The sequence below is a fragment of the Scyliorhinus torazame genome, chromosome 14 (assembly GCF_047496885.1).
Source record: "Scyliorhinus torazame isolate Kashiwa2021f chromosome 14, sScyTor2.1, whole genome shotgun sequence".
Lineage (NCBI taxonomy): Eukaryota > Metazoa > Chordata > Chondrichthyes > Carcharhiniformes > Scyliorhinidae > Scyliorhinus > Scyliorhinus torazame.
This window is the reverse complement of record NC_092720.1, coordinates 13,873,583-13,898,357: the sequence shown is the minus strand read 5'-3', so window position 1 is coordinate 13,898,357 and position 24,775 is coordinate 13,873,583. Positions and strand designations below refer to the sequence as shown.

Genomic DNA, 24,775 nt, shown 5'->3' with positions numbered 1-24,775 from the left:
AACACCTTCTAGGACTTCTTCAGAAATTATTGCAAATTGCTCTTTGAATCCACTAATTGATCGACTGCGTCCCAGTTAAACCTAATCTTGGCCAACCACGCTCTGCCAAATAGAGTAGGAAGGTTTCCACGTAAAGAGGCAGCTTCACCGTCTGTCCCTTTGCATCAACTTTCACCATAATGCATCCTTTTAATGGTACGACATCTTCAGTGTAAGTCCTTAGTATCACAACTGCTGGTTTTAAAGGCAGATGCTTCAGCTTTTAATGATAAATTGTCTTGGGTAGTAGCGATACAGCTGCGCCCGTATTCACATCCATTTTAATTTCATGAGCAAGTTTTAGATATGCCCAAAACTATCGTTGATCTCCCTGCATTGACAAAACACCTAGCTTTGTCTCTTGCTGTAGCTCAGTTTCGCATCTTTTCGAGTGATCTTGAGCTTCAGCCACTAATTTGTAGACACTACTAGATTGTTTAACTGTATTGCTCTTCTTGCAATTTCCTGGTGTAGAAGAGATTTTCTAAGGCAAGCACGCCTAGGCAATATGGCCCTTTTTGCCACAGTTCTTGCATGCTGAGTGTCCAACCTGTGTCGGACGATGACATAATAATAATCTTTATTATTGTCACAAGTGGGCTTACGTTAACACTGCAATGAAGTTACTGTGAAAATCCCCTAGTCGCCACATTCCGGCGCCCGCTCAGGTGCACTGAGGGAGAATTCAGAATGTCCAATTCACCTAACAGTATGTCTTTCGGGACTTGTGGGAGGAAATCGGAGCACCCGGAGGAAACCCACACAGACACGGGGAGAACGTGCAGACTCCACACAGACAGTGGCCCAAGTGGGAATCGAACCTGGGACCCTGGAGCTGTGAAGCAACAGAGCTAACCACTGTGCTACCGTGCCACCCATGGTTGCATCTTTTCAGCATTGTTCCTTGAGGTATCCATTTTGTGGATCTTTGCTTCAGCCCCTATCTGCGAAGCTTCTCTCATAGCAAGCTACATAGATGTGGCAACTTCTACAGCAACATAGCTACATAGATGTGGCAACTCCCACAGCAGCTTTCTACGTTAAATCACTTACCGTAAGCACTTTCTTCTGAATTGCTTCGCTGTGTAGCCCACAAACCAACCCATCTCGAAGAATATCATCAAGTATTGAACTAAATCCATGATGTCTAGCTAATCTTCTTACCACTATAAATTGTAAAATGGTTTCATCTTCTTCCTGACTATGGCGATTGTTATTGATAATATGGAAAGATGTGTCATTTGAACCATGGAAATCTGGCAATATCTGGTCTGAGAGAAACATGAGAGGATACAGGGAAAGATCCCACAAAGGGTTAACAGCAGCTGCCAGAGAAGGATTGTAAAATGCAGATATCCTTGGTCAAGCAGGCTTAAAACAAGGCAAACAAGACAAACAGGATTTTGAATGAAGCCAAAAACAATGGCTCACACCTTCATTGAAAGTAACTATCTCAGTAAGGATCTGGAAAAGGAAGGATGAGGTTCAGTTGAATTTGGTGACATTCTAGGTGTGAAAATTTGCTAACACCAGGTAAATTAAAGAAAACTGGAGACTATCAGTCTACGAGAAACATAATTCAAAGCCAAAATTATGAGCTGAGGACACAATTGGAAAATAAAACTATAGAAATGGCAGGAACCAAATCAAAAGAAATACCTCTTGAATATCACAAAGGACATAATGTAATCAGATCTATGAAGTGAAGTCATGTCAAAATGAATACTTAGTTGGATTAGAAAGTTTAGATCAAAGATACTGGGCAGCACAGTAGCATTGTGGATAGCTCAATTGCTTCACAGCTCCAGGGTTCCAGGTTCGATTCCGGCTTGGGTCACTGTCTGTGCGGAGTCTGCACGTCCTCCCAGTGTGTGCGTGGGTTTCCTCCGGGTGCTCCGGTTTCCTCCCACAGTCCAAAGATGTGCAGGTTAGGTGGATTGGCCATGATAAATTGCCCTTAGTGTTGGGTGGAGTTACTGGGTTATGGGGATAGGGTGTGGAGGTGTTGACCTTGGGTAGGGTGCTCTTTCCAAGAGCCGGTGCAGACTTGATGGGCAGAAAGGCCTCCTTCTGCACTGTAAATTCTATGATACTTTTTACAATCAAAGTGAAAAATGTTACTTTACAATTACGTCATAAAAACTTAATAACTGTTAGAAAAATATATAAACCTGGAGACCAGAGCAGGAACTACCCAGAACCAGAACTCAGAGAGAAGCAGAGAAGGAACAAGAGAAGCAGCTCAGAGTCAGATTACAGTCAGCTCGGCCATGGGAAAGGTACAGGGCAGAGCAGCCGAGCTAAAATAGCTAATACATCTAAGGAAGACTAGAATTTAAAGAGGAGCCAGAGTCAGCTCAGAGACAGCCAGCAGAGTCAGCTCTCACAGCGCTGTACATGGGAAAGACAGGACACAGCAACCAAGCTCATCAGCAAATACATCTGAAGAAGACCAGACTTTAAAAAGATTGATTGTCAAGTTGGGCTTGAAGGTCTCTTCAACCAACCAGAAGGATCCAGAAGCAAGTTCCAAAAGCAACTGGAACCTTTCCTCATATGAATTCCATGTTTCTTAACCTCACCAAACATGTCCACGTGGCCCATTTTCGGATCCTGGCCTTGAGGGTCTACATTTCCTCCCTTCTGACTGTGTTGGAACGTATGGTACAAACAATCCCTTGAACAAATGAGGGAATCTTTCCCATTTATGCTTTAGTATTTTGACTTTTCTCCAGAGTAGTGAGATGCCCATGCATAGTCAGTAGACTTGGAAATCTCCGGTCCCTGCAGCCTGTGTAGCTTCGCCACGTGCGTGGTCCCGACAGCCCAGACCCCACTCAGTTCAATGCAGGCAAGTCTTCCCCGACCGTTGGTCTTCTTACTCACAGTTTCTGTCAAAAGCTTTGGTTAAATCTTCACATCTGCAGAGGTGCTTTGCCCAATGTCTTTGAGTGAGAAGGCCGGTCCTGAGAACCTTCAATCGCTTCTGACGCCATCCCACAATTAGTCAGCGAAAATCTTCTTTCCAGCGATTTTTCTGCCCAAATCCTCGTCGCCAGTTTTCTCTCCGGTTATATTTATTTGCTGCCGCAAAGATAAAAGATATGGAGGTTCCCACACTCTGGATTCTTAACGCACGATGAGAGGTGTATTAAGGGTGTTGCTTATACAATCAAAGTGGTAATGCCCGCGCAGACACTGCTGATATCACTACACAACATGTGACAGCAAGAATGTGTTCCCAGATACATAATCGGGTGCCAAATCCTCAGAGTTGCTCTATGCTGATGATGTCACAGTAGCATTCCGTACTGAGGATCACCTTCAGCAACAAATGAACAGCCTCTCTCACGCCGGTAAAGAGTTAATGAACAGCCTCTCTCACGCCGGTAAAGAGTTAATGAACAGCCTCTCTCACGCCGGTAAAGAGTTCATGAACAGCCTCTCTCACGCCGGTAAAGAGTTTGGTTTGACCATCAGTGTCAGGAAGACAGGTGTCATGGTCTTGGATGTTGCCACACTGTCATCTATCAGCCTTGACAATGTGACCCTGCAGATTGTTGACAACTTCACATATCTCGGCTCTACAATCACCAGAAATGCGTAACTTGATGCTGAAATTAACATATGCATCATATAATCTGCGGCTCTCATGTCCAAAACCGAATGAGTGGGAAGCAACACCAAACTGACTGAGAATAGTAAACTGCGAGTCTAACAAGCCGTCATTCTCAGCGCACACCTCCCCGGTCGTGAGACCTGGACAAGATAAGCTAGGCAGGAGAAAAGGCTGAACAGTTTCCTTCTCTGCTGTCTCAGACATGTCTTCAGCATTTCGGTGCAGGACAAAGTCAACAACGGAGGTCCTGGAGCTACTTTCATCAGCATACATTCATTGCTAAGCCAATGATGTATGCACTGACATAGTTGTGCTCATAAGATGGATGCCAGCCATGTATCTAAAAACCTTCTGTGTGATGAACTGGTCACTGGGTCATGACCTCCTGGGTACGATGAATGTAGGAATGTCAGATATATTGTATTATAAGTATTTGATGCAGTAAGGGTTAAGTGCCTGGGTTAATGAGTGTGTGACTGCTGCAGCCATGTTTTAGAAGAAGTCCTAGTTGGAATTGCAAATATACTTTGGGAGCCAGGGGTGCAATTAAACCATCTAAAAGGCTTGGGCTAACGGAATTTTGCTTTGATGAAGGGAATTCCCTGTGGAGTTAATTAGATTTCAGCTTGGTATGGTGATGCCGTTACTGGGTGGTGGTGATGCCGTTACTGGGTGGTGCTAATGCCTTAGGCATTTTGAGAAAGCAGTTCAGTTCTGTTCTGACTGAAGCTGTGTCCAGAAGTCAAGCAGTTTTGCTCTGACTGCAGTTCAGTTAAAAAAAGTTGAACAGTCTTTACAGCAGTGCAGACTTGTCTGAGAACAAGGGGGAGCTGAAACAAGCTGAGAAGCATGTTACTTAGAAATACAGCCAGTTTCTGTTTGGGTCTGATAGGAGTCAGATCTTGACTTTAAAACAATATCAAGAGATTTCTCTTTCTTAAAGAACAGCTCTGTAAAGCAAGTATTCTAATGTGCCATTGGTGGTTAAAGTGGATTGAGGGCTGAGATTTTTTTTTGTCGTTTAAGTGGGAATAAAGATATAATAAAGGTATTGTATTCACTGTATTGAGTAGTGTAGGGAAATATTGAAACCAAGTTTTGAAAATATTGTAACTGTGGTTAAGTCAAATAAAGAATTAGTTGGGTTATAGATGAAATTACAAGGTCAGATTATAATAATAATAATCTTTATTATTGTCACAAGTAGGCTTACATTGACACTGCAATGAAGTTACTGTGAAACGCCCCTAGTTGCCACATTCCGGCGCCTGTTCAGGTACACGGAGGGAGAATTCAGAATGTCCAAATGACCTGCAGCACATCTTTCGAGACTTGTGGGAGGAAATTGGAGCATCCGGAGTTAACCCACGCAGACACGGAGAGAATGTGCAGACACCGTAGACAGTACCCAAGCTGGGAATTGAACGTGGTGCTGTGAAGCGACAGTGCGAATCACTTTATACATTTGCAGTTTCGCGGTGATGAGTGAGTGTCACACCAGCGTTTCAGGATCCAGGCTGCAAATGTGCACAGCCAGTAAGTTAGAGATCGGTGTGACTGATGGTATGGAGCACTATTCAGAAATCACAATTCAAAACTTGTAACCCTTAGGGGCAGAGAGGAGGGGCGATACCAGAGCGTGCAGGTAAAAAGCTCTTGGTGCCTCTCTCTTCCTTCTTCTTTCCCACTGTTCTCTTCCTTTTGCCCTGCTGTGCTTTTGTTTCTTTTGTTAGTATTTTGAAAGTTCACTAACCAAGTTTTGCAATAAACTCAATCTCAAACTACCACCGGACTCCGTCTTTTATTGGAAAATAAGAGATGCTACAAGTAGGATCCCTACATGGGGTAATTGTAAGCTATTTTCTGGTATGATGTTAAAGATTTTAATTGTTTTAGTAATAAAGTTTGTTTTAATATACCATATCCCGATTTCTTCGTGCACTCATGCCTTGGCGAAGTAACCTTTTCTCACAGTCTTAGAAAATTAAACTAAAATATTGGGGCTTCTGACCAGTATCCTAGCCACTGTTGGAGACTGGTCCGAGATTGTGATATGGACGTCTGCGCCTCCCCTACGAGGACACATGCAAGTAAGATATGAAGGTACAGATATTGACACTGACAATTCGAAGTCGGTCGCTGGCAGCTGTGACCTCCGGAAGTCAACTGTCTGGAAGGGCTTTGGAAGAGGTGAACAGAAATGAAAAGCCCAGCTTGCCGAGAAGAGGGCCGAGATAAAACAGTTGCTTGTGAGAAATTATACTTGATGAATTTATGACTTTAATGGTGCCACAAAGGCTGAATTCAAGGAGATTTCTGCTTCAAAGGAATAGTTAACAGCACTGAGCTCAGCAGTCTGAACTTAGCATGACACCTTGGGCGTCATTCTCCGCCGGCGGGAGTCTCCGTTCTGCCGGCGCCCGGGGATTTCCCGACGGCATGGGGCTGCCCCACAATGGGAAACCCCATTGACCGGCCGGCGTTACGGAGACTCCCGCCGGCCGGTCAGCGCAGAAATGTGGCGGGGCGGATAGGAGAATTTCGCCCCTGATCTTTAAATAAACCATGTATTGCTTTAATTGATCTGCACCAGAGGAAAACTTTATTTTCTGATATCTGTGGGGGGTTGGGTTAAAATATGTTGACAAGAGAATGGGATATTGTTTATGGCTTCCTTGTTTCTGGAAGAAATGTATTATTTTTTGTAATGTAATGTAAATTTTGAGGCCCGGGGAAAAGAGATGAATACTCGTTTTCTGTCTATTTGACTTGTGTTACAAATGTGGGGGTGACATAAGATGATTTGCACTCTATAGTCAATAGGAGGGAGGATTTGGACCATCTCCCAAAAAAGGACGAATGAGAGACTGGGAGATAGAAGTTGAGAAACCATAATCCTTGTTGACACATGGCTTCATGGGGTATGATACTTCAGAACACAGTTCAACGACAAATAGAGAGGCACTCTGTGCTAACAATACCAGGAATTCCTAGGTTTTTGAAAGATGAGAAACTTCTATGTTGTTTTCATTACTTCTTAAGTATATGTAAACTCTTGCTTAATAAATTCATAAATACCAGTTATTCATACCGTGTAGGTCAAGTGCATCCGAGGCCCCACAAGGTAGAAATTAAGAATTCAGACCTTAAGAGTCTTCTTTAATTGGAAGGGTTTTATACCTCGAAGCATTAAACCTTGCAAGTCTGAACTGATACATTTTTGCCGGAAGAACAAGGAGGGGCAATACAAAATAAAATATATAATTCCAACGGGGGGTGCAGGAACAGAGTGGGTAGATGTGTACAAATGGCAGCGCAGGTTGAGAAAACAGGTCAGTAAGACATTGGACACATTCTCTCCATGTCTGCGTGGGACTCACCCCCACAACCCAAAAAAGATGTGCAAGGTAGGTGGATTGGCCACGCTAAATTGGCCCTTAATTGGAAAAAAAAAAAGAATTGGATACTCTAAATCTATTTTTAAAAAGTAAGAGGTATGGGATCCTGGGTTTGTGTCAACAGACGCATTGAGGATCCTGGGATTATATTCATTGGAGTTTAGGAGGTTGAGGGGAGATCTAATAGAAACTTACAAGATAATGAATGGTTTAGATAGAGTGGATGTAGGGAAGTTGTTTCCATTAGCAGGGGAGACTAGGACCCGGGGGCACAGCCTCAGAATAAAAGGGAGTCACTTTAGAACAGAGATGAGGAGAAATTTCTTCAGCCAGAGAGTGGTGGGTCTGTGGAATTCATTGCCACAGAGGGCGGTGGAGGCCGGGACGTTGAGTGTCTTTAAGACAGAAGTTGATAAATTCTTGATTTCTCGAGGAATTAAGGGCTGTGGAGAGAAAGCGGGTAAATGGAGTTGAAATCAGCCATGATTGAATGGTGGAGTGGACTCGATGGGCCGAATGGCCTTAACTCCGCTCCTATGTCTTATGGTCTTATGGAGTACAAAAGGTCCAGACGTTTGCGAGGAAATTCCTGCCCTTGGTCTGTGTTGTGTTACTGGATCTGCTCAGGTGACATTCGGAAGCACTGTAACTGGCCAGCACGCAGTGAGGAAGAAGCAATCAGCAGGTGTTGCTGCTCCCGCACACCCATCCAGTGATCGCTGCTGCCAGTAACACGCTTTCCTTGCCGAATCCCCTCAATACTAAAGCAAGGTGAAAGCGTACCTGTGCAAGGAGGGAGCACCTTGCGCTGAAGAAGGCAACAAAAAATCATAGGATCAAATGTAAAGCAATCAAGATAAGTTGACAACATACTTCACCCCTTCACCTCGCTGCTCTCCAATAACGACCTGTACCACCAGCTTATAACGGTCAAAAGCACATTCTGTGGAAACAGGACAAGTTCTTATCAATATTGCTTTTTTAACAGACTTCTGAAAGCAGAGCTAATGGTTATTATACTTACTATATCTAAAATATACAGGATGTGGAGATGCCGGCGTTGGACTGGGGTGAGCACAGTAAGAAGTCTTACAACACCAGGTTAAAGTCCAACAGGTTTGTTTCAAACACTAGCTTTCGGAGCGCTGCTCCTTCCTCAGGTGAATGAAGAGGTATGTTCCAGAAACACATATATAGACAAATTCAAAGATCCAAGACAATGCTTGGAATGTGAGCATTAGCAGGTGATTAAATCTTTACAGATCCAGAGATAGGGGTAACCCCAGGTTAAAGAGGTGTGAACTGTCTCAAGCCAGGACAGTTGGTAGGATTTTGCAAGCCCAGGCCAGATGGTGGGGGATGAATGTAATGCGACATGAATCCCAGGTCCCGGTTGAGGCCGCACTCAGGTGTGCGGAACTTGGCTATAACTTTCTGCTTGGCGATTCTGCGTTGTCGCGCGTCCTGAAGGCCGCCTTGGAGAACGCTTACCCGGAGATCAGAGGCTGAATGCCCTTGACTGCTGAAGTGTTCCCCGACTGGAAGGGAACATTCCTGCCTGGTGATTGTCGTACGATGTCCGTTCATTCGTTGTTGCAGCGTCTGCATGGTCTCGCCAATGTACCACGCTTCGGGACATCCTTTCCTGCAGCATACGAGGTAGACAACGTTGGCCAAGTCGCACGAGTATGTACCACGTACCTGGTGGGTGGTGTTCTCACGTGTAATGGTGGTATCCATGTCGATGATCTGGCACGTCTTGCAGAGATTGCCATGGCAGGGTTGTGAGGTGTCGTGGTCGCTGTTCTGAAGGCTGGGTAGTTTGCTGCAAACAATGGTTTGTTTGAGGTTGCGCGGTTGTTTGAAGGCAAGTATTGGGGGGTGTGGGGATGACCTTGGCAAGATGTTCATCTTCATCGATGACGTGTTGAAGGCTGCGAAGAAGATGTCGTAGTTTCTCCGCTCCAGGAAAGTACTGGACAATGAAGGGTACTCTGTCGGTTGTGTCCCATGTTTGTCTTCTGAGGAGGTCGGTGTTTTTTTTTGCTGTGGCGCATTGGAACTGTCGTTCGATGAGTCGAGCGCCATATCCCGTTCGTACGAGGGCATTTTCACAGTTACTTCATTTGAAGCCTACTTGTGACAATAAGCGATTTTCATTTCATTTCATTTCATTTCTTTCAGCGTCTGTAGATGTCTGTCACACTCCTCCTCGTCTGAGCAGATCATGTGTATACGGAGGGCTTGTCCATAGGGGATGGCTTCTTTAATATGTGTTTAGGGTGGAAGCTGGAGAAGTGGAGCATCGTGAGGTTATCCGTGGGCTTGCAGTAAAGCGAAGTGCTGAGGTGACCATCCTTGAAGGAGATGAGTGTGTCCAAGAATGCAACTGATTTTGGAGAGTAGTCCATGGTGAGTCTGATGGTGGGATGGAACTTATTGATGTCATGGTGTAGTCGTTTCAGTGATTCTTCGCTGTGGGTCCAAAGGAAATAAATGTCATCGATGTATCTGGTGTATAACGTCGGTTGAAGGTCGTATGCTGTGAGGAAATCTTGTTCAAACTTATGCATGAAGGTGTTGGCATATTGAGGTGCGAATTTGGTCCCCATGGCTGTTCCGTGCGTCTGGATGAAGAACTTGTTGTCGAAGGTGAAGACGTTGTGATCCAGAATGAAGTGGATGAGTTGCAGAATTGCGTCTGGAGATTGGCAGTTGTCAGTGTTGAGAACTGAGGCTGTTGCAGCAATGCCGTCGTCATGGGGGATGCTGGTGTTGAGTACCGAGACATCCATTGTGACAAGGAATGTTCCTGGTTCAACTGGTCCATGGGTGCTGAGTTTCTGTAGGAAGTCCATCGTGTCGCGGCAGAAGCTGGGCGTACCCGGTACGATGGGTTTCAAGATGCCCTCGATGTAGCCAGAGAGGTTCTCACACAGGGTCCCATTGCCTGAAACGATAGGACGGCCTGGTGTGTTGGCCTTGTGTATTTTCGGGAGGCAGTAGAGATCTCCAATGCGGGGAGTACGTGGGATGAGAGCACGTAGGGTGCTCTGATGGTCTCGATCCAAGGTCTTGATCAGTCTGTTGAGTTGGCGGATGTGTTCCTTGGTCGGATCTGCGGGTAACTGTCTGTAGTGTTCCTGGTTGTTGAGTTGTCGGTATACTTCTTTGCAGTAGTCAGTTCTGTTCAGTATGACGGTGGCCCCTCCTTTGTCTGCTGGTTTGATGACAATGTTACGGTTGGTCTTGAGAGCGCGGATGGCGTTGCATTGTGCTTGGGTGACGTTTGGGGCTGTCTTGTGATTGCGACTGATGAATCTGGCATTGACGCGACTCCTGACGGCTTGAGCATACATGTCAAGTCTAGGGCAGCGGCCTTCCGGAGGGGTCCAATTCGACTCTTTCCTCTTCGGTTGCCGCACCGGAGATCTCTCGGTCTGCTGTTCCGGTTCATTGGTAGTCTCCTTAGGTTCGCTGTCGGCCTCTTGGGGTCTGTGGAAGAATTCCCAGAGCCTCATTCGCCTGATGAATTCCTCTGTGTCTGCCGCGAGACTGATGGGGTCCATTTTGGTGGTGGTGCAGAAATTGAGCCCTCTGCTGAGGACTTCGATTTCGTCTGGTTGAAGGGTGTAGTCTGACAAGTAGACAATAGATTTTCCTGTATTGGTTTCTACTGTGGTACCGGGGGAGGCTTGGTTGCTGCTGGTGGTGATGCAGAGTTTCTCAAGCTTCCTGTTCTTGGTGTGCATATAGGTGGCATAGTATCATTGTCTCATCTGTTTGGCGGTGTTCCGCAGCTGGTCTGTTGCGTCCTGAGCGCAAGTTGAGAATATGGCCTCTATCTTGGTTTCCAGGTTGCGTCGTCTGCTGTAGAGCTGGCTTACGAGGTGGTTGAGGAGTGTGAGAGAGGTGCGACGGCAGAGTCTCTCAGCGTAGTCTGTGTTGTAGGTCGACTTGAGTGGGTTTGTGATCTGTAGCCCTTTCGGGATCTTGTCTGCTTTCTTGCATCTTTGTAGAAACTTAATGTCAGTGTCTATATGCAGAGATCCTGGAGATCCTCTCCACTTTGAGTCGGCAGTTTGCGGTGTCGATGGTAGCCATGATGTGGAGATGCCGGCGTTGGACTGAGGTGAGCACAGCAAGGAGTCTTACAACAGCAGGTTAAAGTCCAACAGGTTTGTTTCAAACACTAGCTTTCGGAGCACTGCTCCTTCCTCAGGTGAGTGAAGAGGTAGATTCCAGAAACATATATATAGACAAATTCAAAGATGTAAGACAATGCTTAGAATGCAAGCATTTAGAACATAGAACGATACAGCGCAGTACAGGCCCTTCGGCCCACGATGTTGCACCGAAACAAAAGCCATCTAACCTACACTATGCCATTATCATCCATATGTTTATCCAATAAACTTTTAAATGCCCTCAATGTTGGCGAGTTCACTACTGTAGCAGGGAGGGCATTCCACGGCCTCACTACTCTTTGCGTAAAGAACCTACCTCTGACCTCTGTCCTATATCTATTACCCCTCAGTTTAAAGCTATGTCCCCTCGTGCCAGCCATTTCCATCCGCGGGAGAAGGCTCTCACTGTCCACCCTATCTAATCCTCTGATCATCTTGTATGCCTCTATTAAGTCTCCTCTTAACCTTCTTCTCTCCAACGAAAACAACCTCAAGTCCATCAGCCTTTCCTCATAAGATTTTCCCTCCATACCAGGCAACATCCTGGTAAATCTCCTCTGCACCCGCTCCAAAGCCTCCACGTCCTTCCTATAATGCGGTGACCAGAACTGTACGCAATACTCCAAATGCGGCCGTACCAGAGTTCTGTACAGCTGCAACATGACCTCCTGACTCCGGAACTCAATCCCTCTACCAATAAAGGCCAACACTCCATAGGCCTTCTTCACAACCCTATCAACCTGGGTGGCAACTTTCAGGGATCTATGTACATGGACACCTTGATCCCTCTGCTCATCCACACTTCCAAGAACTTTATCATTAGCCAAATATTCCGCATTCCTGTTATTCCTTCCAAAGTGAATCACCTCACACTTCTCTACATTAAACTCCATTTGCCACCTCTCAGCCCAGCTCTGCAGCTTATCTATATCCCTCTGTAACCTGCTACATCCTTCCACACTATCGACAACACCACCGACTGCAAATTTACTCACCCACCCTTCTGCCCTCTATGACCTCTAGGTCATTGATAAAAATGACAAACAGCAACGGCCCCAGAACAGATCCTTGTGGTACTCCACTTGTGACTGTACTCCATTCTGAACATTTCCCATCAACCACCACCCTCTGTCTTCTTTCAGCTAGCCAATTTCTGATCCACGTCTCTAAATCACCCTCAATCCCCAGCCTCCGTATTTTCTGCAATAGCCTACCGTGGGGAACCTTATCAAATGCTTTGCTGAAATCCATATACACCACATCAACTGCTCTACCCTCGTCTACCTGTTCAGTCACCTTCTCAAAGAACTCGATAAGGTTTGTGAGGCCTGACCTACCCTTCACAAAGCAATGCTGACTATCCCTGATCATATTATTCCTATCTAGATGATTATAAATCTTGTCTCTTATAATCCCCTCCAAGACTTTACCCACGACAGACTTGAGGCTCACCGGTCGGTCTATAGTTGCCGGGGTTGTCTCTGCTCCCCTTTTTGAACAAAGGGACCACATTTGCTATCCTCCAGTCCTCTGGCACTATTCCTGTAGCCAATGATGACATAAAAATCAAAGCCAAAGGTCCAGCGATCTCTTCCCTGGCCTCCCAGAGAATCCTAGGATAAATCCCATCAGGACCCGGGGACTTATCTATTTTCAGCCTGTCCAGAATTGCCAACACCTCTTCCCTACGTACCTCAATGCCATCTATTCTATTAGCCTGGGTCTCAGCATTCTCCTCCACAACATTATCTTTTTCCTGAGTGAATACTGACGAAAAATATTCATTTAGTATCTCGCCTATCTCTTCAGACTCCACACACAACTTCCCATCCCTGTCCTTGACTGGTCCTACTCTTTCCCTAGTCATTCGCTTATTCCTGACATACCTATAGAAAGCTTTTGGGTTTTCCTTGATCCTTGAATTTGCAGTTAATTAAGTGTTTACAGATCCAGAGATAGGGGTAACCCCAGGTTAAAGAGGTGTGAATTATCTCACGCCAGGACAGTTGGTAGGATTTCGCAAGCCCAGGCCAGATGGTGGGGGATGAATGTAATGCAACATGAAACCCAGGTCCCGGTTGAGGCCGCACTCATGTGTGGTTTGAGACAATTCACACTTCTTTAACCTGGGGTTACCCTTATCTCTGGATCTGTAAACACTTAATTAACTGCAAATGCTCACATTCTAAGCATTGTCTTGCACTTTGAATTTGTCTATACATATGTGTGGTAGTATGTATTGGGGGTCATGTGGGACTGGAAGCCCTAATGTCATTGGCTGACAGATCCCAGGTCCTGGTTGGCCGTTGACCTCATACTCCGCCCTGAAGGCGAAGTATAAGAAGCCGGTGCCTTCCCCCGCATGCCAGTTTACTATCAGGCTGCTGGGGAACAGACACGCTTAATAAAGCCTCATCGACTTCACTCTGTTTGTCTCACGGAGTCTTTGTGCGCCACAATATGTTTCTAGAATCTACCTCTTCATTCACCTGAGGAAGGAGCAGTGCTCCGAAAGCTAGTGTTTGAAACAAACCTGTTGGACTTTAACCTGGTGTCGTAAGACTTCTTAAAATATACAGGACACTAGTGGAGTGCTTTGAATAGTTTAGGTCTCCTTACAAAAGAAAGGATAGGCTTGGTTTAGAGCCACTGCAATGAAGATTCACTAGATCAATTCCTGGAATGAGATAATTGTCTAAGAGGAGAGATGGAGATGAATGGGGCACCTACTCCTATAGTTTATAGGAATGAGAGGTGATTTTGTTGCAATGCACAAAATCCTTAAGGCTTTGACAGGGCCTGTCAAACAGCTGAGAGGCTGTTTCCACTGATTGGCGAGTCCAGGCCTAGTGGGTCAGGATCAACTAATTAGGACGGAAATGAGGAGAAACTTCTTCACTCACAGGTTTGTGAATCTTTGCAATCCTCTATCCTAAACAGCTACTAGTGCTCAGTCATTCAGTATATTCAAGAGAGACTGATTGATTTTGGACGCAAAGAGAATGAAGAGGTATGGAGAAAGTGGACATGAGGTCCAAGATCCACCATAATTTAACGGAATAGCAGAGCAGGCTCAAGGAGCTGTATGACCCACTCCGGTTCCTATTTCTTCAGTTTGTTTTAAAACTTTTATTGAATCTCCAGGTGGGAGAACAAGAGCTAACGTTTGTTTATGAATTCCTCAGTCAGAATGAGATCTTTGCCGAGCAGAGTAAAATAGGTAGTCCGTGAGGTGAAGGATGAGCCAAACAAAAGAAAGCAGGGAAAGGCGTGAGGGAGGTGGAGCTGAATGTCGGGTTGAAGCAAAGAGCAACTCGGCAACAGCTTAAGCTATGACAAGTCAAGCAATCGGCGCAGACTGTTCCAGAGGACATGGATAGCTGCTTATGATGGAGTAGAGAGGGAGAGCGGATCAGGTCACAGTTAGGTCAGTAAAAGTTGTAAGAATGTAGAATTGGGGCAGATTATGGCAGTGCAGTGGGATGAAGCCACCAACAGACTTAAGAGAAAGGAATAACTATTTATATTGTGACCGCTGGATGGCACAAAATGCTTTTCAGCCGATTCTTTTAAGTATAGTTGCTGTTATAAGCAGGAAACGTGACAGCCAGGTTGCACACAACAAACATCCCAAAAGAGCAACTGACAATAACCAGATAATCTATTTTGTTGTGACATAAATTGAGAGATACATATTGGTCAGGTCACCTAGCATAATGCCCCCGTACCTCTTCAAAATAGTGCCACGAGATCCACCCAAGCAGGCAGATGGGTCTTCGGTGTAACACAACAAACAAAAAACAGCACCTCCAAAAATGCAGTATTTCCTCAGTACTTCACTGGAGTGTCAGCGTTGATCTTCGTGTTCAAGCCCTGGTGTGGGACTTGAACCTGGAACTTTGTGACTCAGAGGTCAGCGTGCTGTCTATCGAATCACCAGACAACAAGGATTTTTAAATCAATCTGCTGGAGCAGGAGAAGATGCCAATGGTCGTGTGAAACACTATTCACAACTCCCTATGCTGCTCTTGCTCATGTCGTATTTGCTTTGTTTGGCCCTGATTAATAATAATCTTTATTGTCACAAGTAGGCTTACATTAACACTGCAATGAAGTTACTGTGAAAAGCTCCTAATCGCCACATTCCAGGGCCTATCCGGGTACACAGAGGGAGAATTCAGAATGTCCAATTCACCTAACAGCACGTCTTTTGGGACTTGCGGGAGGAAACAGGAGCACCTGGAGGAAACCCACGCAGACACAGGGAGAACAGCGAAGTATGGGCTGGAGCAGGGGGAAATATTTAGATACATGCAGGTTCGAGACTTTGCCAGAAAGGAGATACAGAGCTTCCTAGTAGAACCGGCTTCCACATTGCTGGTGGAGGTGCTGATGACAGGGGACTGGAGAAGGGGGTAATATCGGCGGTTTACAAGGCTATTTTGGAGGAGGAGAAGGCGCCACCAGAAGGGATCAAGGCAAAGTGGGAGGAAGAGTTGGGAGAGGGTATGGAGGAGGGGTGCTGGTAGGAGGTGCTCCAGAGGGTGAACGCCTCCACCTCGTGTGCGAGGTTGGAGCTGATACACAGCTGAAGGTGATGTATAGAGTGCACCTTACAAGGGCGAGGATGAGCCGGCTCTTTGAGGGGGCAGAAGATGTGTGTGAACTTTACGGGGGAGGCCCCGCAAACTATGTTCATATGTTTTGGTCCTGTCCAAAGCTGGAAGATTACTGGAAGGAGGTGTTTAGGGTAATCTCAAAAGTCGTGCACGCGAAACTGGACCCGGGCCCTTGGGAGGCCATATTCGGAGTGTCGGACCTGCTGGGGTTGGAAACGGGCGCGGAGGCAGATGTTGTAGCCTTCGCCTCGTAGATTGCCCGAAGGCGGATCCTGTTAGGGTGGAGAACAACCTCTCCACCCTGTGCCCTGGCGTGGCAGGGGGATCTGCTGGAATTCTTAACACTTGAAAAGGTCAAATAGGAACTGAGGGGAAGGATGGAGGGGTTCTACAATTCGTGGGCATTATTCATTATGCACTTTTGAGAATTGGATCACATCGAACATTAGGGGGGTTGGGGGGGAGGGGGGCTGTGTGTGTTAATGGTGATTATGGGTGATTCCTGATTCCTTTTTGTCATTTGTTTATGTTAACATGCGGGCCAATGTTTGGGTTTGGTGGGAGGTTGGGATCGTTGTTATTGATATGGGGATTGACATTACATTCGTTACTGATTATTGTTTATTGTTGGGTGTAAATTTGGGAGAAAATGTGAAAAAGGAGAATAAAAAAATATTTTTAAAAAAAGACGAGAACATGCAGACTCCGCACAGACAGTGACCCAAGCCGGAAATCGAACCTGGGACCGTGGTGCTGTGAAGCAACTGTGCTAACCACTGTGCCACCGTGCCGCCGTTGTTCTGCACTGTAACCAATTATTTATTTGTCGATTATTCTTTTTGTCTACTGTGTACGTTCCCTTGGCCGCAGAAAAATACTTTTCACTGTACTTCGGTACATGTGACAATAAATCAATTCAGTCAAGCAACAATGTGTCGGCGAGGACAGCATATTTGAGAAATTAAAACTCAGTATGAGCAATAGATTTAGCAAAGGAGAGATGGATGTAATAGATGGTGGGTACCAAACAGATGGGGGGGGGGATAATTCAGCCAATGGTTAAACAGCACCACCTCTGGGTCAGGTGTGAATATGACAGGGTACAGATCAGTGACTCACAGGTGTACATGGCTGCTGAAAGACATGGCTTTTATTTTGCCGGCAAACAAGCAGAAAGAAATTGTGTTTTATCCAGAGGCGGTGGGTGAATATGATGTGTGCAGTGATACAGAACCACACAGACCTGGAGGACCCACAACACATTTTGCACCCCCCCCCCCACTCATCATCACCCAGTCGGGGACAAGCCAGCTATTCTCAGCTTGGGAAACAGTACAGAAGGGACAGTGAGGCCTCAAATGCTTCGGCTGGAGGGTATGACTGTCCCCCAGCAAGGATGCCTCCTGTCTATCCCTCATCAAGAAGGATAACGGAAGGTCATTCGCCTGAAATACTACTGGTCGAAGGTTGTGCCTGCTCCAACCTTGAGCCAGCACCTTCAGAAGCAAGGGGTTAAAGTCAGAGAACGAACTGCATCCAGGTCATTTAAACTAATTTTATGACAAGTTATTGAAGAGAATGCAACTCTTGTCCAGCCAATTTTTCTACTTTTACCAACTGGCACAGAGCAGAACATTGGCTCCCAATCCCCCACTCCCCATCCCTTCACACTCTCTGTAACCTCTGACAGATCTCTAAGTTTGCTGCACTGCCCTAATTCCAGCCTCTGTGTATCCGAAATTTCAATTGCTCCACTGCTCATTCGCAGCCATACCGTTATCTGCCTAGGCCTTACTTTCTGGATTTCCCCCCCTAATCTCTCTTCTGTAGCACCCTGGGAATTTTACCAAGTTGAAAGTACTATATAAATACCAGCTGTTGTCATTATATGTCCAGTAGCAGGGATGATATAAGTGGGGGGGGGGGGGGGGAGGGGGGGGGGGGGGGGGGGGGGGGGGAATTATAACTCTGAAGTCCCACCTCACCCTACATTTTTCCTTTGTAAAGATGCCTCTACACTGCATACAAGTATGATACAAATGTAATGTACCTTTCACTCGAGTCTTTATGGCCTCTGCAATCTTCTTAGTCACATAAGGAATTTCCTCTGGGTTATAAAACATGTTCGACAGTTCCTCCTTCAGAACATTATTGATCTTCGCTTTCACAACGGCTGTCTTGAACCTAGTGACAAAGTGCAGGCCATTAGTACATGACATCCCAACAACTTCACTGTTAAGTGCACAGCTGTATTATACCAGGGTGATAACTACTTTACACCGCAAAAGACTGGTGTACACCGAGTCACGCCAACAGACAGTGGGTTGTTACTCCCTTGGTTATATTTCCTGATGCTGTTGGGGTATAAATCGACCAACAACACTGGACACATTATACAGGTCCCTATACTTTATAAAAGCAACACTGCAGTTTCTGGAAATGGGAAATCAAAATAAAAAAAGGTAAAAATGCTCAGCACTTGGAGCGGCACCCATGAATGAGAAACAGTTAACACTGAAGTCCAACAACTCATCCTCAGAAGTAGAAGATAGAAGTTAAGCGATACATCAGTTTCGAAGCAAAGATTGAGCTGTGGAAGAAGTTAACTATGTGGTAGGTTGGAGCTCAGGGGAGATTGACAAAAGGTGGAAATGGAACAAGTAAAACAATTTTGTGGAGATCTTTGAGAGGCAATAATCCAATATAGAATTAACTGCTACTTGGAAAACATGGGTTAATAGGTGATAACAAACAGGGATTTATTCAAGGAAAATAGTCTTTGAATAGCTTGAGTTGGTTGATGAAGCTATTCAGAGGATTTATGAGGGTAGGGTGGTTGATGTCTGCCATTGGCGAGAGTGGTTGCCTTCGATTGGAGGATGGTGTCTACTCGGGGTCATGAGTTTCTGCCAAGGGTCCTCATGTGACTGAACAGGCCGATTCTCGACCCGCGGATCTTTGGTCACATGGGGCAGGATATCCCAAATGGTAGTGGATCCGGAGAGAGCAGGATTTACTTCATTTTCTTTTCTTCTCTGCCGCTCTGCCTCAGCGTTAAGACGTTGTGACTCAAAGTGCAATACAGGTCGATGGACAATTGTCGCCATTCTGAATGATTATCAGCAAGCTCTCCTAGTTATTAACGTCAATGCTGCCACACTTTGTGCCCCCCCTGGAACACTTGTCATTTGAGAGTGGAGAAATCAAGACCTGGTGTGGAGATGCTTTTTGGCCATCTGGACACCGTGACCAGTCCGTCAAAGTTGATTGCACAGTTTTGTGCGGCTGGCTTTAAGGGCACTAGCATTTGTTTGATGGTTCTCTCATTGAATCCGGGGGAGACAGTAGATGCACTGCTGATGGAATTTCAGTCTTTCCATGTACATATACACTGCAGTACAGGAGTGTGGTGACGAGAACTGCTCTGGACAATAGATATTTTATTGACTTGCGGAGAACTTTGTTGTCAAACGCTCACTGCTGTAGTTTGTAGAAGGTTGGGTCGGCACAGATGATCCGGTGTTGGACCTCCTCAACAATTTAAGAGATGCGGTTGCCAAGGTATGAGAAGCACTCGTATTCCAGAGTCTCTCCTTCAAAATATACAAGTGGAAAATTTGGCTGACCAGGTGTCAGATGATATTTGAGTCTTGATTTTGCAACATTCAAGGACAGGCCGAGCTTCTTGTATGCAGAATTAAAGAGATCAAGAGTGGCTTGCGGATGCCGTGCAGACATTGCAGTTATTTGGAAACTGTTGTTCATGTATATCTACAGTGGTCAGTTTAGTTCTGATATGAAGGCAACTGAGCTTAAAGAGATTTCCATTTGGGTGGGATTTAATACTCATACCAGGGGAGAGTTGATCTTTGAGGTGAATTGTCATTTTGTCTGTTCGATTGTAAATAGTGTGGGGGTTAGCACACAGCCGTGCTGGGCCCAGATCTTCAAGACATCTGTTGCAGATCTGCCACTCAAAACCGTTGCAGTCACACCATCATGAAGCAATTGCAGGATCAAGACAAGTATCTTCAACATCAAAATCTTTAGAGCACAATCCACAGAGCCTCATGATTTACCACGTAAAATGCATCAGCTCGATGAATGCAATGAAGAATTACTAATGTTGTTGTTCGCATTTTTCATGGATTGGTCTGGCATCAAAGGCATCATGTTGAGGAAATGACAAGGTGTGTAGATGGGGGCAGAGCAGTGTTGTCTATATCGACTTCAATATGGCTTTTGAGAAGGTCCGCACAGAAGACTGATCAAGAAGCGATCAGGAGATCCAGGACAATTTGGCAACCTGGATCCAAAATTGGCTCAGTGGCAGGAGGCAGAGTGGGGTGGTCAAAGATTGTTTCTGTGACTCGAAGCCTGTATCCTGTGGTGAACCGCAGGGGTCGGTGCTGTGGGTACATCCATAGATCCCTGAAGGCAGCAAGACAGTTAGGTAAGGTGGTTAAGAAGGCCGATGGGAGACTTCCCTGTATTAGCCGAGAATTAGAATATAAGAGCAGGGAGGTTATGATGGAGCTGTATAAAGCGCTCGTTAGGCCACAGCTGGAGCACTGTGTGCAGTTCTGGTGGCCACACTAGAGGAAGGATGTGATTGCACTGGAGAGGGTGCGGTGTTGCCTGGTCTGGTACGTATCAGCCATGAAGAGAGGCTGGATAGGCTGGGGTTGTTTTCCTTGGAGCAGAGAAGGCAAGGTTCTGAGCATAGTCACGGTAGAAAGGAAGACATCTTTCCCCTCAGCATAGGGGTCAAGAACCGGGGGGATGAGGCAAGGGGGCAGGGTACATGGTCTACCCCTCCCCAGGGGACAGGGAGTCCTCCTCCCCTCCGCCCCCCCCCTTCACTCCGCGGGGGACAGGGTCTCCCTCCCCTCCCCGCCTCCCCCGGGGGACCCGGTCTCTCCCCCCCCAGGTACGTGGTCTCTCTCTCTCCCCTGGTACCCGGTCTCTCTCTCTCTCCCCTGGTACCCGGTCTCTCTCTCTCCCCCGGGTACCCAGTCTCTCTCTCTCCCCGGGTACCCGGCCTCTTTCTCTCTCTCCCCGCCGGGTACCCGGTCTCCCCCCCCCCCCTCCCCCCCGGGTACCCGATCTCTCTCTCCCCGGGTACCCGGTCTCTCTCCCCGGGTGCCCGGTCTCTCTCTCTTTCCCCGGGTGCCCGGTCTCTCTCTCTCTCCCCGGGTGCCCGGTCTCTCTCTCTCTCTCCCCGGGTGCCCGGTCTCTCTCTCTTTCCCCGGGTGCCCGGTCTCTCTCTCTTTCCCCGGGTGCCCGGTCTCTCTCTCTCTCCCCGGGTGCCCGGTCTCTCTCTCTCTCCCCGGGTACCCGGTCTCTCTCTCGCTCCCCGGGTACCCGGTCTCTCTCTCTCTCCCCGGGTACCCGGTCTCTCTCTCTCTCCCCGGGTACCCGGTCTCTCTCTCTCTCCACGGGTACCCGGTCTCTCTCTCTGTCCCCAGGCACCCGGTCTCTCTCTCTGTCCCCGGGCACCCGGTCTCTCTCTCCCCGGGTACCCGGTCTCTCTCTCCCCGGGTACCCGGTCTCTCTCTCCCCGGGTACCCGGTCTCTCTCTCCCCGGGTATCCGGTCTCTCTCTCTCTCTCTCCCCGGGTACCCGGTCTCTCTCTCTCTCTCTCTCCCGGGTACCCGGTCTCTCTCTCTCTCCCCGGGTACCCGGTCTCTCTCTCTCTCTCTCTCCCGGGTACCCGGTCTCTCTCGCTCCCCGGGTACCCGGTCTCTCTCTCCCCGGGTTACCCGGTTCCCTCTCTCCCTGGGGTACCCGGTCTCTCTCTCTCTCTCTCTCCCCCCGGGTACCCGGTCTCTCTCTCTCTCTCTCCCCGGGTACCCGGTCTCTCTCTCTCTCTCTCTCTCTCTCTCTCTCCCCGGGACCCGGTCCTCTCTCTCTCTCTCTCCCCGGGTACCCGGTCTCTCTCTCCCCGTGTACCCGGTCTCTCTCTCTCTCTCTCCCCGGGTACCCGGTCTCTCTCTCTCTCTCCCCGGGTACCCCGGTCTCTCTCTCTCTCTCCCCGGGGTACCCCGGTCTCTCTCTCTCCCCCCGGGTACCTCGGTCTCTCTCTCTCTCCCCCGGGTACCTTGTCTCTCTCCCCCCCCCGGGTACCCCGTTCACTCTCTCTCTCTCCCCGGGTACCCGGTCTCTCTCTCTCTCCCCGGGTACCCGTCCTCTCTCTCCCCCCCCGGGTACCCCGTCACTCTCTCTCTCTCCCCGGGTACCCGTCTCTCTCTCTCTCTCTCCCCGGGTACCCGGTCTCTCTCTCGCTCTCCCCGGGTACCCGGTCTCTCTCTCTCTCTCCCCGGGTACCCGGTCTCTCTCTCTCTCCCGGTGTACCCCGGTCTCTCTCTCTCTCTCCCCGGGTACCCGGTCTCTCTCTCTCTCCCCGGGTACCCGGTCTCTCTCTCTCTCTCTCTCCCCGGGTACCCGGTCTCTCTCTCTCTCATCTCCCCGGGGTACCCCTCTCTCTCCCCGGGTACCCGGTCTCTCTCTCTCTCTCTCTCTCTCTCCCCGGGTACCCGGTCTCTCTCTCTCTCCCTGGGTACCCGGTCTCTCTCTCTCTCTCCCCGGGTACCCGGTCTCTCTCTCCCCGGGTACCCGGTCTCTCTCTCCCCCGGGTACCCGGTCTCTCTCTCCCGGGTACCCGGTCTCCCTCTCCCCGGGTACCCGGTCTCTCTCTCTCTCTCCCCGGGTACCCGGTCTCTCTCCCCGGGTACCCGATCTCTCTCTCTCTCTCTCTCCCCAGGTACCCGGTCTCTCTCTCTCTCTCTCTCTCTCTCCCCGGGTACCCGGTCTCTCTCTCTCTCCCCGGGTACCCCGTCTCTCTCTCTCTCTCCCCGGGTACCCGGTCTCTCTCTCTCTCTCCCCGGGTACCCGGTCTCTCTCTCTCTCCCCGGGTACCCCGTCTCTCTCTCTCTCTCCCTGGGTACCCGGTCTCTCTCTCTCTCCCCGGGTACCCGGTCTCTCTCTCTCTCCCCGGGTACCCGGTCTCTCTCTCTCTCTCCCCGGGTACCCGGTCTCTCTCTCTCCCCCCGGGTACCCGGTCTCTCTCTCTCTCCCCGGGTACCTTGTCTCTCTCCACCCCCCCCGGGTACCCCGTCTCTCTCACTCTCTCCCCGGGTACCCGGTCTCTCTCTCTCTCTCCCCGGGTACCCCGGTCTCTCTCTCTCTCTCTCCCCGGGTACCCGGTCTCTCTCTCTCCCCCCGGGTACCCGGTCTCTCTCTCTCCCCCCGGGTACCCGGTCTCTCTCTCTCTCCCCGGGTACCTTGTCTCTCTCCCCCCCCCCCCCCCCCGGGTACCCCGTCTCTCTCTCTCTCTCCCCGGGTACCCGGTCTCTCTCTATCTCCCCGGGTACCCGGTCCTCTCTCTCCCCGGGTACCCGGTCTCTCTCTCCCCGGGTACCCGGTCTCTGTCTCCCCGGGTACCCGGTCTCTGTCTCCCCGGGTACCCGGTCTCTCTCTCTCTCCCCGGGTACCCGGTCTCTCTCTCTCTCCCCCCGGGTACCGGGTCTCTCTCTCTCTCTCCCCGGGTACCCGGTCTCTCTCTCTCTCTCTCCCCGGGTACCCGGTCTCTCTCTCTCCCCGGGTACCCGGTCCTCTCTCTCTCTCTCCCCGGGTACCCGGTCTCTCTCTCTCTCTCCCCGGGTACCCGGTCCTCTCTCTCTCTCTCTCCCCGGGTACCCCGGTCTCTCTCTCTCTCTCCCCGGGTACCCGGTCTCTCTCTCTCTCTCTCCCTGGGTACCCGATCTCTCTCTCCCCGGGTACCCGGTCTCTCTCTCTCTCTCTCTCTCTCCCCGGGTACCCGGTCTCTCTCTCTCTCCCTGGGTACCCGGTCTCTCTCTCTCTCTCCCCGGGTACCCGGTCTCTCTCTCCCCGGGTACCCGGTCTCTCTCTCCCCGGGTACCCGGTCTCTCTCTCCCCGGGTACCCGGTCTCTCTCTCCCCGGGTACCCGGTCTCTCTCTCCCCGGGTACCCGGTCTCTCTCTCCCCGGGTACCCGGTCTCTCTCTCCCCGGGTACCCGGTCTCTCTCTCTCTCTCCCCGGGTACCCGGTCTCTCTCTCTCTCTCTCTCTCTCTCTCCCCGGGTACCCGATCTCTCTCTCTCTCTCTCTCTCCCCAGGTACCCGGTCTCTCTCTCTCTCCCCGGGTACCCCGTCTCTCTCTCTCTCTCCCCGTGTACCCGGTCTCTCTCTCTCTCTCCCCGGGTAACCCGGTCTCTCTCTCTCTCCCCGGGTACCCCGTCTCTCTCTCTCTCTCTCCCTGGGTACCCGGTCTCTCTCTCTCTCCCCGGGTACCCGGTCTCTCTCTCTCTCCCCGGGTACCCGGTCTCTCTCTCTCTCTCCCCGGTACCCGGTCTCTCTCTCTCCCCCCGGGTACCCGGTCTCTCTCTCTCTCCCCGGGTACCTTGTCTCTCTCCACCCCCCCCGGGTACCCCGTCTCTCTCACTCTCTCCCCGGGTACCCGGTCTCTCTCTCTCTCTCCCCGGGTACCCGGTCTCTCTCTCTCTCTCTCCCCGGGTACCCGGTCTCTCTCTCTCCCCCCGGGTACCCGGTCTCTCTCTCTCCCCCCGGGTACCCGGTCTCTCTCTCTCTCCCCGGGTACCTTGTCTCTCTCCCCCCCCCCCCCCCGGGTACCCCGTCTCTCTCTCTCTCTCCCCGGGTACCCGGTCTCTCTCTATCTCCCCGGGTACCCGGTCTCTCTCTCCCCGGGTACCCGGTCTCTGTCTCCCCGGGTACCCGGTCTCTGTCTCCCCGGGTACCCGGTCTCTGTCTCCCCGGGTACCCGGTCTCTCTCTCTCTCCCCGGGTACCGGTCTCTCTCTCTCTCCCCCCGGGTACCGGTCTCTCTCTCTCTCTCCCCGGGTACCCGGTCCTCTCTCTCTCTCTCTCCCCGGGTA

The 24,775-nt window shown here is 49.3% G+C and overlaps 1 protein-coding gene across 1 annotated transcript in view; it reads right to left on the bottom strand.

The window, feature by feature from the left end:
- The window catches only part of dynlt2b (dynein light chain Tctex-type 2B), an 832,392-nt gene that overhangs the window by 20,203 nt on the left and 787,414 nt on the right, over positions 1 to 24,775 (bottom strand). The window contains exons 2-3 of the mRNA XM_072473724.1: positions 17,913 to 18,046; positions 7,930 to 7,999 (exon numbers count right to left, since the gene is read on the bottom strand). Coding sequence (XP_072329825.1) covers positions 7,930 to 7,999; positions 17,913 to 18,046 — 204 coding nt within the window. The remainder of the gene's footprint in view (positions 1 to 7,929; positions 8,000 to 17,912; positions 18,047 to 24,775) is intronic.